Here is a 15,232-nt window from a genome sequence, read left to right as displayed (position 1 = left end):
GCTGATGTATAAAGCCAAAGTTTTCAAAGGAGTGAAAGGATTGCCCTGATAAGCAGGAACTGGAAAGTCATTCCAACGTCCAAATATGCCCCCCCGAGAAAACCGTGGAGCTGGGAAGGTCTGTCTCACCGCAGTGGCATACCCAGGTGACGGGAGCTCTGGGGGGAGAAAGGAGCAAGGATGAGCGGGGGAAGACCTGGCGACTGCAAATGGGTGGAGGCCATGAGAGAGCAAGCAGGCCATCATGCAGCGAGAACTTTCCTTGGCACAGAGGGGGCCCCCGGCCCTCCTCCCTGGAGAGGTGCTGAGAGAGCAGGAAAACGCCCCAGGCCTTTAGGGGCTGATGCCCTCCAGGCCCTCATACCTGGCATAGCCAGAAGCACACACAGGTGGGCTACAAGGCAGAGCCGGGGGCCAGTGACAGGGACCAGAAGAAGGAAGAGGGCAAGAGTGGGGTGGAGTCGTCCACACAGCCCGAGGAGGCCTCAGGAGAAGGCAGGCCCGTCATGGGCCTGTGCTCGGGCCAGAGAACACCTGCTGAGTCTGTCCCGGAGCTCCTGGAGCAGATGTGGCCCCTGGAGCACTTGCACAAACGATGCTATTGACAAGCAGAGAAGCCGTCCCGCAGCCTCCACGGCGGTGTAAGACCATTCCCTCCGAACACGACCTGCTTCTTCCAGGGCCAGCTCTTGCTCAGTTCCATCCCCACAGATGTGACCACAGGCCCACCCGGGGCTGGGCACTGAGCGCCTTAGGGTCACCTGTCCCCTCCAAGACAGAAACACCCACCCTCCCACTGCAAACACCTGAACCATGGCACCCGGGGAGGGAGATGAAGCCCAAGGACTGACTGGAGATTTTCTTTTAAAGAATTAGACTGCTATGAACTAATTTTAGACTTAGAGAAAAGTTGCAAAAAATAGTACAGAGAATTTCCATATATCCCTCCCCCAGGCTTCCCCAGCGCTAACATCTTACATAACCATTAGGACAATGATCAGAGCAGGAAATTAACCCCGGGACAATACCATTAACCAAACTAAGGGCCCCAGGTGAGCTTCACCAGTTTTTCTACTAATGTCCTTGGACCCTGCTGTTCCAGAATCCCAACCAGGACCTCACGCTGCATTATTTCTCCTTGGTCTCCTGCAATCTGGGTCAGCTCCTCAGTTTTCCCTTGTCTTTCATGACTTTGACACTTTCGAAGAGTACTGATCCGTTCTGCTGTCATATGTCCCTTGATGTGGGTCTGTCCCGATGTTTTCTCATGATCGGGAAGAGGTTATCCATTTTTTGACGAGAACACCACAAAAGAGAACCGCCTGACATTGCAGAACTCGTGTGGACAGGACGTATTATCAGTGGCGTTGACCTTGACCGATGGTGATGACCTCTCTGCCAGGCTTCTCCAATGTGAAAATACATCTTTCCCTGTGTAGTTCATCTTGGCTTTTAAAATGTGGCTTTTTAAAAGGGAACGTGTTGCTGTCATTACAAACTCCGCGCCGTCAGCCCAGCCTGCTGATGGCTGCAGCTGCCCCACAGATGAGAGGCAGCTAATGAAGATGAGCAGCAGAGCCGACGTCTCTAGAAGACGCCGAAGCTCTCGGTGACAAAGAGGAACAGTAGCAGTTTATTTATAGATCCACTTGAAGACAGCTCATTGTAACTACTGGGGTTGAATTTTTAAAACCTCGGGAACAAAGGCTGGCTATTTTAAACTCTCCTTGCACTTAGTTCAATGGAGAGTGTCAGAGGCACCGACCACACCCGGGCATCACTCCCAAGCTCGGCAATTCAGAATTTGTGTAGCATCTCAGGACACGAGTGCAGCCTGCCAAGACAGATAACCTCCACCGGCTCTGCCTGCCCCGCAGAGGCAGCGGGCCTCTTATGGGCCAAAGCCCTCACCCCCAGGGAGGAGTCGAGGGAGGCTACATCCCACGGGGTCTCTCAGCCTCCCCTTCCTGGAAAATTAACTTCACACAGCTGTTGTGAACCAAGGTTACATCACCTCTCTCCCTGCCTCCCCCTGCAGGCTCCAAAGAGGGACAGCGCCCTCCAGCGGATGCCTGCCCCAGGACAGCCGGCACTAGCTGACACATCTCCAGGCTGGAACAAGGGTGTCCTGGAGCTCGCAGGATACAAATGTCCCGGAGGACGGTGGGAGAGTGGCACCCTGGAGCTCCTCCTGCCCCTAGCCCAACTGTGCTTCTAGCCAAGACTGCTCGATCTCTCCAGGCATCAGAACCATGGTGGGGAAGGGAGATGTGGATTTTCTCAAAGCCTCCCACGTCCTTATTTGAACAAAAAGCACAGAGCCATATTCTTGACACAATGTGGAAAAATGTGAGTATGGACTAGGCATTTGATAGTAAGGGATTATTAATTTTGTTGGATGTGACAAGAGCACTGCAGTTATATAACCAAGAAAAGTCTTTATTTAGGGTAAAATAATGTATCTGGGATTAAACAAAAATACTCCAACTCTTCTAAAAAAAATGGGGGGAGGGAGATGAACAAAATAGACTGGCAAAATGCTGAAGCTAGATGAAAGATACATGGGGGTCTGTTACACTATCCTCTCTACTTTTTGTGCTAGCTTGAAATTCTCTACAATATAAAGGTTTTTTGTTTTGTTTTATTTAGTAAAAAAGAAAAAGCTCCCAGGTGCCTGGAATGAGCTGTGGAGCTGAGGCCAGGCGAGTGAGACCCCAGGAAGAAGCTGAGGACGTGTCCCCAGCCTGGTGTCCTAGCATTTGCAAGCACAGGAGACAGATTTGTCTGAATCCATCAATGTTCAGGCCAGTCTTTGGCACTGCCACAGAGAAATCCCCCAATGGCACCACAAGCATTCTGTGAACCCTGCAGCAATGTCCAGACCGTCAAAGAAACTAATTTTAAGATAATCTCCATGGAAACCATCTATTCTGATTTTTTCCATGGTAACCGATGAGAACACAAACACAAGCACTATCTAACACCCTTACACCACATGGGCCAATGCTGCCATCCAATCTGGAGAATTCAAGCTGCAAAGGGCTTTTTTCCACTGAAAATGAGAAGTACTGAAACTTCTAGTCCAGACATGCAGATTCTACCACCTCCATTGCCCAGTCACTGCCCATACCACCCCATGCACCTGCCCCCAAACTGACAAACCAGGCCAGAAAGTGGTTTCCTTCATTTAACCTGGGACCATCAAAAATACCAAAAGAAAGAGCCAGAGCCTGCCTCTTGCCTCATGGGCTCAACCCATGCTGCCCACAGACTGCAGGCATGTGTCCACTGAGCTCGGATTTCCAGAACACTCTGTGTTCCGGTGACAGGCTGGGCACCACATAGAGACCAAGGCCCCAGCCCTCCGGGGAGACGACAGGCCAGCGAATAACTGACTACAGGAAAGAGGAGCTGCTCCAGCAAGGAGAGCGCTCCGGCAGGTGGGGCGGGAAGAATTCACAAGCTGCGGGGCCTCCCGGTGAAGGAAGGCTGCATGGAGGAGAGGTCATCTGGGAAGAAGTAAAACGGCTGAGTAGAGTTCTGCTGGGGAACAGGGGGCAGCCCAAAGAATCATAGTCAGACTTAAGCAACGGGGTCTCTTTTCCACTCGTTGTGGCTCATTTCCTCCATTTTCAGGTTTCTGGGTTTGAAAAGATAGCACGGAACTACAGAAGACCCTCAGATCTCAACAGCCTCAGTTGGTGCCACCCTCTCTGGCTTGCAACCATACGTGGTCTCTGTTGGCTCTCCTGTGAAGAAGACTCATTAGCATGGCCTGACAGGGCTGTAGATGCTTGTCACCACTGTCAGCAAAAAGGCAGTGTCACAGCTGTGGTCCTGGGTCATGTGTGCCTTGTAGTAAAGCATCACAATACATCACGGTATCAGGACCCCACCACTGCCCACTGTCTTGCTCATTTCCCCATGTGCAATGTGGAATCTCCACTGATCTTGAACCCGCGCTTTGGGTGCCAGGGGGAAAGGAAAACCTCAAACAGTTATGAGACCCTTGAAAGAGATAATAGAGCTCTGAAAGCTGTGTGTGCGTGCCCAGGTTTATGCTCCGGATGTGTCCCCAAGCACAGAGCTAGAAGCAAGGGCCCTCCGAGTCCTGTGTGGATTCCAGAGTCAGGTTCTTTGATCTTCCTGACACTGTGAATGTCTTACCATGCTTGCCTGGGGTTTCCGAGACCATGCCTCCTGTTGGTTTAAGTCATTAAATAGGCTCTCTTTCCTAAGCATCGTGTCACTCTCCTCTGGATAGGAGGAATGGATGAGAATTTTCCAGGGGCAGGAAACTACCACTCCAAGGGGCCACTCCGAGAAGGGTATACAGCCTCTGTCCCCTCCTACAGTCCCATCCTCTCACCGCCACTGCTGTTACCGCTGTTTTGGGACTTGGTCCTGTTCTTGTTACCTGGAGGCACTTCCCCAAAAGGCTCCAAAAAGCAGACCTTCACCTGAGGCCTTAGATGTTGAGCCACTAGCCCCCAGGTCATCTCACGAGGGGCCAGAGACTCTCACCCGCCAGCTTCCCTAGAGGCCCCGCAGGCTCTGGAGGATGGGGGCTGATGGAGGCACCCACTTATGCAGGGCAGGAGGCAGGGGCACTGAGGACAATAGGCAGGTGGTTCAAGAGCAGGTCACTGGACTGGTGCAGCAGCACTAACGGACGGAACAGGAGCCAAGACAGGAAGACCGGCAGCAGAGGCCCACGGAGGGCTGCACTGGGTACCATCCTCGCCCCAGTGAATCCTGGCTGGTAATAAAACCATCCATCTGCTTGCCGTTGTAAGCTCAGCCCAGTGGGTGCCTCTAGGTTTAAAGAGCCCACAGGGAAGCGCTGGGATTTCTTTTACCACTAGACTGATATTAGAACCAAAGCCATAGTACTTTTCCTCTTTTGGAAAGAGGCGGACTACAATTCTCCGAAATGGGCTGAAAGGGACCCCAATTCTCCAAGTGCTTCTCCTAAACTGTAATCCCCACGAGCCATGGAAACTTCCCAAGATGGTCAGAGACTCTCTTCTTCCCCCTATGTCCCTGCCCAGGAAGCCATGGTCACAACCGGCTAGACTGTTTTCCAGCAGGCCAGTGACTCTCAGAGTGGGTCCCTGGACCATCGACCATCCTTACCAAGTCAGACACTCTGGGGATGGCGCAACCTGTGTTTAACAAGCCCTCAGGGTGATTCGGAAGTACACTGAGGTTTGAGAGCCACGGCGAGAGGCTTATTGCAATCCACGTGAAACGGTCAAAGGTCTGTCTCCTCGCTGCACTGCCAAAGGCAACTTCCCCCTTCCAGTAAACACAGTCATTATTTAACATGCTCCTGGTAGCAGCCCTGACCCACCTCCCAGTAAACTCAGTTGTTGCCTCTGGAAGGAAAAGGAGAGGGGATCTGGCCTGCTTCCCAAGAGTGGATGCAACAGGTCAGAGCCTGAGGTATGGGCCCAGCCCCCCATGCTGATCCCCAGGCCCAGGGTGCCCCTCTGCAGGGAGCATCGGAATCTTTGGTGCTCCTAGACTTGGCACAGCCATGTTACCCCCACCCCCCCGGCCACTGTCCAAGGATGCTCTGACTCCACCAGGAACTTTCTCTAAAAATTGTAGCTTGGTAACAAATATTGAATCTTCTTTGTTTCTATTCTCCTCTGTCTTCCCGCTGAAACTAAGAAATCCAGAGCACTTTCCGTGACTTCCACTCTGGTAAAGGTGAGGAAAATGCAACCTGAGTGTGAAGTGAGGCATCTGGTCTGGGGGCTGCTGCCACCCAGAGTCAGCAAAGGCCGCTGTGACCAGCCTACCCTGCGCCTGCAGGAGGATCTTTGACACAGTGAGCCGGGAAAATGGAAAATGCCCAAAGGATGTACCGTAGGCTGAGGTGGGAAGAAATCCGAGTACAGAGAAGCAAGACAAACTGCCTGAGGTTACAGGAGAGACTTGCCACGTCAGGCCAGGCTCCAGCTTCATCATGGATCAGCAAACAGGCACAGGATAGCTCTTACACTGCCAACCAAGTGGTTACAGGCTGTCGGGGGTCTGGACCCCACGAAACCAGCCCTCTTCCAAGATGCCTAAGTGCCTGGGCCTATCCCGACTCACCTGCTGACAAGAGCCCCTTTTACTAGTCCTGGGAAATTCAGAGCCAGAATCAGGGTCAGGTGAAGAAAGGAGAGGCTCCCTTCTAAGACACATAAATCTGGGGTTCACTCTTGCTGTAAACACCCATAATGCCCTGTCTGCCAAGCATCCCCTCGAATCCATACCTATCCCCACTACTGAAAGCAAATGCCAGCCAGAAATCTGTGTTCTCAACAAGAGACCCCAGTTCTCCATGCTCCCAAACAGAGGGAAATCCATAAGGCAGTGGAAATGGACCCCAACCCCTGCCTCAACTCTGACTCCTCAGACTACATGCCTGGGGTGAGAACCCAGGAGCCTCAGATCCTCAGCATGGAGTAAGATCCAGTGCCACGACTGGAATTGGAGCCCAAGAACCCTTACGTCAAGCCCACACCTGGGTAGCACCCCAAAACAGAAAGCAGGAGTGGAAGCATGGGTGCAGGGGTGGCTGGGGCTTCACCCTTAGAACCAGAGGAACTAGGAAGAAGAAACAGGGAAGGCTGAGCCTTCAGGTCAGGTATTCTTGGCTAACCTCGCCTCCTCCTCCTGGGGACAGTTGTAGCACTGAGGCTCTGGGGGTCCCAGCCACTTTGCTTTGAGGAGTCATGGAGGTGGCAGAGGAAGAGAAGCCTGTTTCCATTCACCTCATGGATTTGCCTTTTCCTCTGGGAGCACAGAGGACTTGGGTCTCTCACCAAGAAGCAGAACCAGTTCCTGCAAGGGTCTAAAACCCTCACCGGACCTCACAAAGACGACCTGCAGAGAGGAGTCAACACTGAAAATTATCTCAGTCAGAATCAGCCCCTCTACTGCATGTTGTCCCCCACCTCAGCAAGTTGGGAACACACAATCACCCCAACCAGGCAGGGGGCTCATCCTGCTCTCAGTCTGACAGAGGAAGGAAGAGGAACATTTTAAAAATAGCTAAAGCTTGGTGAGCGTTTGCCATGTGCCAGACACGGTTCCAAGTGCCTGCCTGGCATGTACCACCTCGTGAAAGCTCATGAAGGAGGGCCGGGCGTCTCCCCATCTGAGGTTGAGGGGCCCCAGAATTCAAGGTTACTGTCTGAACTGGAGGGTAGCCAGCCTTGAGAACTCAGGAAGCAGTTTTCAGTTTTCCTGAATTACCTGGAATTCTGCATTCTTCCCCTCCCACCCCGCCCCGCACAACCTTCCTTCGCAATTGCATAATGGGCTCTCAGGTGTTTGGAGGAAAGGCAAGAAGAAGAGTAAATCGGAACAAACGCATCTTTGCTATTAAAAGTGGTTTTAAAATGCTTCTGTGGTTGAGGCAGAAATCAGCCCTATGGCAGCTGGGCTTGTGGAGCAGGGGCCAAATCCAAGGTCAGCCAAGACACAGTGACCCTGATGCGTCACGGGCTGGCCCCAAAGCACTAACGGCAGGAGGGAGCTAGAACCTGAGTGGCTGAGTGCAGAGAGGACGAAGGGAGGCCTGCACTGCTGCACAGGGCAGAGGTGAGCACCAGACCCTTGAAGACAGCAGCACGAGCACCTGCTGCAGACGACTTGCAGGGCCCACCCCTTGCCCCCACACGTGCCCCTCTGGGAGGCACTCATCTGCCCACAAGCGGCCCTCCCGACCCTTCCTCCAGCCTTGCAGCATGTCACAGGGCAGAACGTGGAGCTTCCTGGCCACCCTCAGCCCAGCTATTAGGCTGGAGTCCTTCCTCTGCAGCCTTCCAAGCAGAAAAAGCTCCCCAGCCACAGCCCTAAACGCTCTCCTCCACAACTCAGCCAGGAATAGAGGGAAAATGGAACCCATTATTCTCATTCTGAAGGGCTGGGAAATGGCTTGTGCTTTTCAACATGAAATGTGCCTAAAAATAAGCTGTGAATTTCAACCAGAGGTTGAAAATAGCTCTGGCAGTGAACAGAGCTCTGTTCAGAGTGAGCTCAAGGATGGCCTTCATTCCAAGAGTGAGAGCTGAATGCTGCAGTCCGAACCGGGGTCCTGGGCAGGGGGCTTTCCAGGGCAGAGGGGCCATCACTTGCTCACAGGGCTGCCCTTGCCATGCTCCACTGGTGGAGGCCTGCCCTCCAGCTTTACAACGCCATACTCTATGAGACACACAGTACCTGAGTCGGTGGCTCCGTAATCCTCAAATGCCCAGGTGTGTCTTGGGCAGCTTTAGGGCCTCAGGCCCAGGGGATAACAGAGCTAGAGGGGGAGAGGGTCATAGCTGAGCCAAGCCACCCTGGCCAGCCACCAAACCACTCACCAGTTACTATCTCAGAGCCAGGAAAGCCAGCAGGCAGAAAGGGCAAGAACACATCCAATGGTAAGTAAGGGAAACCAAGTTGCTAAAGGTCTTTTTTGTTGTTTACCATCACCTCTGGAAGATTCCAAAGTTTGACAGGCCAAAACGACATTTCTATACAATAGACTTCTATTAGAAACAGTCTAGAGACCTGAGCCCCAGCTGCCGGGGGGAGCCCAAATCTGGCCCAACTGAGCAGGGGCAGGAGCTCGAGTCATCACACTCGGGGCCGCGCTCCGCCTGCCACAGCAGCCCTGACCCCCCCACATTCCTACACTCCTCTCTCCACTGCAATCACTTCCTTTCTGGGCTCACTCCTGAGGCAGGAGTTAGTGTAGTGATTCTCCACTGGGGGCCATTCTGCGCCCCCCGCCCCGGAAGAGATCTGGCAACGCCTGAAGACATTTTGGGTTGTCACAATGAAGGGGGGGTGGGGAGTGCTACCGGCAGCTAGTGGGGAGAGGCCAGGGATGCCGCTAAACATCCCGCAATGCCCAGAACAGCCCCCGCAGCAGCCAAGACTGGGTCCGCTGGAGGGGCGGGAACTCATCGGATGCACCCGTTCCTGGCACGTGGCTGCAGGGCACCTGGGCTCCCGAGGCAGCTGAGACACTCTGGCCAGACATGGAATCGGTCACCAACTCAGTGCCAGGGAAGCCCCAGGGCAGGAAAGGTGAAACTATACTCGTCAGCTTCCCTTCCCACCACAGGGGCAAACCTAACCGCTGGCCAGGGCTGGACCAACTGGCTTCCCTGGGCATGCAGGGCTGAAAGAACTCCACGGACGACAGTGGTGACGGTTGGACAACAGTGTGGATGTACGCTCTGGCATGGGTGTGTGTCTGCATGAGGGGCCATAAACCTCCTCAGCATCCCATTGGCGCTTGTGACAAATAAGGGAAAAGCCATAAACAACCATTTTAGGACTCATAAGTCAAGTCACTGTGCGGGTTAGCAGAGTTCCCCTACGTCCCACCTGGGCTCCTCAGAGCCTGCCTAGGAAAGTACTCAGGTCCCACTGTAGAAACAGAGGCGTGGGAAGAATGGGTGCTTTGTCTGGGACCACACAGCCAGGACTCAGACCCAGTTCTCTGACCCCGGAGCCCATATCCTTTCCCCTGTGTGAGCACCACGGGGCGATGCCCAGTGGAACTGTGGCTATAGCTCTGTCGTGAGCCAGGAGGTAGTATGGGAACACACGGTTTTCCTGAGCACCAGTGCGCTATTCGCCCATCCATGCCAAACCCTGCCCTGTCCTGCTGGCTTCCCCCACCCTGAAGGCCTTCATGCTAGATTATCAGGCCCCACAGCTCTGGGACACAAGGCTGCTCCATACCCCTTATCTGAGCAGGACTGAAGGGACAACAGGCAGCTTGTCCAAGCCTCCTGCCTAATAACCACAAGAAAAGGAATATGGGATTCTCCCTTTGCTGGTGATTACTAACCATTCCCAAGAGGCAGGTGGCAGTGCCCTCTCCTGGGACGGGGGGAGAGCTGCCAGGCAGCCCTCTGCCGCCTACAGTTACTAGCTTGAGTAAGGGGGGCCAGTGTGGTGAGCCCCCAGGTCCAGGCATCCAGGTGGGTGACTAAGCCTCAGGCGTCTCATCTGAGAATGAGAGTAGTACCTTTACCCGTCCAGCCTGGGCTTGGCTCACTGTAAATGCCCAGCACATGGGGAGCTGGAAAGGAGATGGCACTCACCCCACAGGATCCAGTCCTACAGTTTTTGAAAAATGCCTTTCTAGGCAGAAGACCAAACAGCAGCAAGCAGACCGCCATGCAACCCAGTCATCCCCACCAGACCCAAAAGCTGAGAATCGGCTACTCATCAGCAAATGTGGAGAGAGAACAAAACCTCCCGGCCCAGAGCAACCCTAGGAAGAAAAGCTTTAAATCTCAACCTGGCCTATTCCTAGAAGTAGCCCCAACACACAGAATGGGGCTGTGTGTGCGTGTCCGTGTCCGTGTGTGTGTGTGTGTGTGTCTCAGGCTAGGGTGGGGGATCCCTCCGCTGGAGCCAAAGAAAGGCCAGGATGAACTCAGAGGCTTCCTGGTTCTATTCTGGGCCAGCCTTGACTTGCTGGGGGCCTTGGGCAAGCCGCTTCCTGTTGTTCAGGCCAGTTTCCGTGGGTGGGAGAGGCTACACTGCCTCCAGGGTCCAGGAGGGAGAGATTTAAACAGCCGGCAGCCACTGGGGCTTAAAACCCTCAGGGCTCCACATCCTTGGCTTGAAAGCTTACTTCAGCCAAAGCGGAATGCGACTTTATTCAATGAGATCATATCAGTTATCAAATTTTTCCCCAAAACTATTTGTCAAAAAATATCGTTAACTATTTGAATTCAGGAACACTAAATGCCCTTTTACCGACAAAGGTACTAAAAATGGTTTGTGGCTGAGGAACTTCCTTTCCATAGTGTAAAAAAAAAAAAAAAGGGAAGTGAGAGCAACAGGGCTGAACCTTTCCCATCCGTCCCAGCTGTGGCTCAGGCCCCACGCCCTCTAGGAACTCTCCATCGGGGTCGTGTGGCCCAAGGCTCGGCGTGGGACAGGTCCTCCCTTTCCTCAACCAACCGTAGCCTGTGCCATGGAAACACCCCCCCCAGGCACAGGGCCTCACACCCTGCAGTCTTCACGTCTTGTTTGTACATTCCAGATTTGAAACAAAGTACCACAAGTGCCAAAAGATTATTTGCTGTTCACCATGACCCACTGGAGTTTCAGGGCTCAGGACACGCCTACTGAGCCACTTACCAGATTCCCGGAGGACGTGGCCAGCGGGGCTGGGGGCCTGTGCACTTTCAGGACTTCTCCATAATCCACAACATCAAAGTTACTCTTCCAAACCATCACCTGCCAAGAGCAACAAGCACAATGACATCACACCAGCCCTACTTCATGGAAGAAAGGAGGCAGGGGTGACCCCCAAAGTTCTGGGCCAGTTGCAAGACAGTCCCCACCTGACACCCCAGCTCAACTCTGGGACCTGTCCCACCTCCCCGGCTTTTTAGACAGGCCTCGAGAAGACGTGGTTGCGCCGTCAGGATGGACTCACTGCATGCTGTCACCAGGCCTTTGCACTTGCTGGTCCCTCCCTGGAGGGTCCCAGCATAAGCGGAGCTGGCTCCTCAAGCTAAAGCGTCTGCTTCAGCAGCATCTTCTCCGAGAGACCTTCCCTGGTCTCCTGCTAATTCTTATCATAGGCCTCTATTGATTTCTTTCATAGCATCAGACTCAATAGTTATTTAATGTCTCTTTCTCTTTTCCTCATTTATCGTCTGTCTCCCCACTAAAACAGAAGCTCCCAAGGGTAGTAGCCTGGCTTTAAGTTACACCAGACCACTACGGTTAAATTCCTGGGTCCACCCTTTACTGTGTGGCTCCAGGCAAGGGAGTCAACCTCTCTGTGCCTCAGGTTCCTCATCTGTGAAGAGGGGATGATCCTACTTCCAACCTCACAGGATCCAGCTTGGCACAGACACTGGTACCCAGGGAGCCATGAGTAACACACCCATTATTCCCCGGTCCACTTGAAGGATCTTCACGTCTTGAGGCTCCCCCAGCAAAAGGTTGGCAAACGGCCCTGGGGAGCAGGGGAGCAACAATGCTCCTGCTAGAGGGTGTCAGCCCCAGGTGGCTGCCCTCTGCCAGGGTCACTTACAGGGTGGCAGGAGCTGTGGGGTGTGGCTGGTGCTCAACGGAGGCCACAGAAGGAGCCCCAAATCCATGTTAAGGTGAAAGCGCAACATGCCCGGGATGCTTTCCTGCTTGCAATGCAGCCACGAGCCTGGTTCTTTGGGAGGCTGCTTGCCACTCCCAGAGCAGCCCACTGTTTACTGCCCCCTGACTGATGGGCACTTAAGGCCTTCATTCCTGTTTACAAACAGAATTAGCATGCCCCCCACCCCCTTGTTTGTAGGGCCCTGTGTAACTGCACTAGTCCAACTGCTGAATGCATTCCTGGGAGGGGAACAGACTCACATGTCTCTCCAAAAAGGCTCTCAGAGCCGACTTTAAGAAGGCAGCCAGGGAGCTGAGGAGGGGCCAGAGTGGGCGGAAGCCCTACTTTCTACCAGGCTGCCTCTTGTACCATGTGACTTTCTTTTACCAGGACTATTTATAGTGTGACTTTACTGTACTATTTTCCTTTGTTTAAGCAACGAGCCGGGCCTCCACACTCGGGGACAGCTCAGGGGTCCCCTGAGCCTTCCTCCTCCCTTGTTTGGTTAGCACAGGAACCAGTGCTGGGTGGGAAGACGCCCACGGTCTCTTATCCAGGCCATGCTGAAAAAGCCTCCAACCACCTTCTGCTTTCCTGGCAGAAACTCAACCCGAATCGGTCCATGGGGCTGGGGCTGGAGTTTGCTGGGAGGCCAGTGGGACTTTCCTGGGCTGAGCAGTCAGAGCTGTGAGGCCCAGCAACAAGAGAATGAACATTCTGGGCAGGAGGCACCAGGGCTGACAGGCAAAAAGCCTCGGCACAAAGGGTGACAAAATGGGACAGGACCTCCTCACACAGGTCTTCTCCCTGCAGCCAAGCAGTTTGAAAATGGCGCCCCTCAAACAGCCCACAAGTGCAGCACCCTGGGTCTGCGCACCTCACCCCAAGTCACCAAGGAAGCTGGTGAAACCTGGCCCATCCTCAAGGCGCCTTGGCTCCTGTTCTCTTCTGATAAGTATCAGCCAACATTCCTCACACGGTTCTTTACTTACTTGTTCATCAGAACCTCCAGAAGCAAAATACTCCCCCGTTCTTGAAAAGGCAACAGTGGTGGCCGGACCCTATCAGAACAAACAAAAAAGAACAAACACCAAAGGTCACTCTAGCTTCCAAACGCACAGGAAGAAAACCAGCTCATGAATGAGAGCCACAGCAGGACAAGGGGCTGAGGGCTTCACTGAGCCCCTAGTCCTCCCCAGGCTTTGGCAGAGGCACCTGTAGGAGCTCAGCCACGGGTGTCACTGCTGAGGCCTCTGTGCCCGAGCATGCTGACAGCACAAAGGCCAGGCCACAGGGCGGTGGGTGGGCAGAGAGGAATAAGCAGGACAGCGCACGCTGGTGGCCCTGCTGGGTTGACATCACCGTCCCCGCTTCCCAAGGACGAGCTGGAGGTCAGAGAGGTGCACTGACTCATCCCAGGCCGAGCACGGGCTCCAGAACTTGGTCCCCCTGGCCCAGGCCGTGCTCCTCCCCCACACCACCCTGTAGTCGACCAGAGAAGCGTGAGGCCCCAAGGAGCCAATGAGCAGAAGCAGGGTGCCGTCAGGGAGTCCAGGGGACACAAGAGGCCTGAAGCAGGGCAAGAAGGAGGCTGGGGAGGGGATTATCAAAGGTGCCTGAGCAGAGGAGCAACAAGACGCATCCCCCTAATGTGCATGTCACGTGCCTTATGTTAGGACCCTGGCGGGAGAAGTGCCCGCTCTGGCTTCCCCGGGGCTGAAGGTCTGCGCGACTACGGTAAGGGTGATGATGCCAGACCAGGGCAGGCAATGCTTGGAGGGCCCATGAGCACATCCAGACTTCGAGGAGCCGGGCGTGATCTCCCGGCAAAGACGGAAGGCTCTTTCCCACATGTGTGACATCCACTGCAGAAAGATGCACGGAGCAAGAGTCTGTTCACACAACACGGTGGACCAGCAATTCCTCCTAGCCAAACTGTCAGTCTGCCAGTACCTGGCATTCCTCAAGCAAAACCAGAAAAAAGAGCTTCTCTCCTAACTGATGACAGCACAGCCACTGTCATGGAGGCCACCTCCATTCCTCTAGACCAGAGCAGGGAGCAGCAAGAGCCCCAGGTGCCCAAATGAGGTGCCTCCGGCCATGGGGCTGGTAGAAGCAGTAGACACATGGACAAGAGGAACACTGGGACGCACCTTGCACTCGATGCCAGAAAAGACCAGACAAGTTATGGGCTAGAAAAGGGATCTGTGGTCATGGAACAAGACGAGCTTCGGCCTGCCCAGAAGGGACAGGCAGGTGGAAAGCTGCCTCCTGGGCCTAAGCGTTCTGGACAGGATGGAACATTCTTCCACTTCCCGAATCTACCCACGGCTCCTCTTCTCCTAGATGCTCATAATGAGGGTGGTGAGAAAGTTAAGTACAAGGCCAGTTAACAGTGACCTGCACTAACCCACTTAATCTTCGGAGAATGGTTTGCATGCTGACCCCTTCTACGGGTGACATGTCCCAGAGGGGAGACCAAGGCCTGAAAGGTCAGAGACAAAGCCTCCCCCTGTGCCTCTCCCTGCCTTCTCTCACAGGCGGGGCTCCAAGGGCCCGGGGATCAGGGCAGACGGGAGTCCTACGTGGCCATCCAATAGGACAAAGGAGATCCATCTGTATGACTGGGAACAACGTCAATGACATCAGTGAGTGCAAAATGCCAGGTGCAAGGCATCACGGGCTGCCAGCGCAGGGCTGAGTGCGGAAGGCGGTGGGGAAGGCAGCAGGTCGAGCAACCCTCAGGTACTCTTCCAGGTGGACAACCCCCAAGGGTGAACAAGATGAACAGGACTTATGGGGTGGTGGGGGGAGGAAATTTCAGATGACTTTTACTTGATTCTTGGAAATCCTATAATTTCCCAAACTTTGAATCCTTAAACAATGAGTATATGGCGTTGCTATGTTAATATAAAAACAAAACAACAAAACTATTTTCATTTTGAGAAAAAACAAAGAAGGAAGAGGGAAAAGAGAAGGAAACCAGGACATGGAGCGTCAAAAGAGCCGGGCTCTTTGCCTGCCCAGAGCTCATGGAGGAACAGCCAGTTTCCAAGAAGTCACAGCAACCAAGGAACCAAACAAATATTCATCAGTCTCCTTTCCTGC

At 53.8% G+C, this 15,232-nt stretch overlaps 1 protein-coding gene across 5 annotated transcripts in view; it reads right to left on the bottom strand.

Annotated features, from left to right (window-relative positions):
- The window catches only part of POC1A (POC1 centriolar protein A), a 69,814-nt gene that overhangs the window by 32,167 nt on the left and 22,415 nt on the right, over positions 1-15,232 (bottom strand). For 4 of the 5 annotated variants that reach the window (XM_078077554.1, XM_078077555.1, XM_078077545.1 and 1 more), the window contains exons 8-9: positions 13,117-13,185; positions 11,158-11,256 (exon numbers count right to left, since the gene is read on the bottom strand). The exons of the other annotated variant lie outside the window; for it this stretch is intronic. In XM_078077554.1, coding sequence (XP_077933680.1) covers positions 11,158-11,256; positions 13,117-13,185 — 168 coding nt within the window. The remainder of the gene's footprint in view (positions 1-11,157; positions 11,257-13,116; positions 13,186-15,232) is intronic. 5 annotated transcript variants of the gene reach the window in all.

This window comes from Halichoerus grypus, chromosome 1 (genome assembly GCF_964656455.1).
Source record: "Halichoerus grypus chromosome 1, mHalGry1.hap1.1, whole genome shotgun sequence".
Taxonomy (NCBI): domain Eukaryota; kingdom Metazoa; phylum Chordata; class Mammalia; order Carnivora; family Phocidae; genus Halichoerus; species Halichoerus grypus.
The sequence above is the reverse complement of the archived record's forward strand: the minus strand, read 5'-3'. Positions and strand labels throughout refer to the sequence as shown.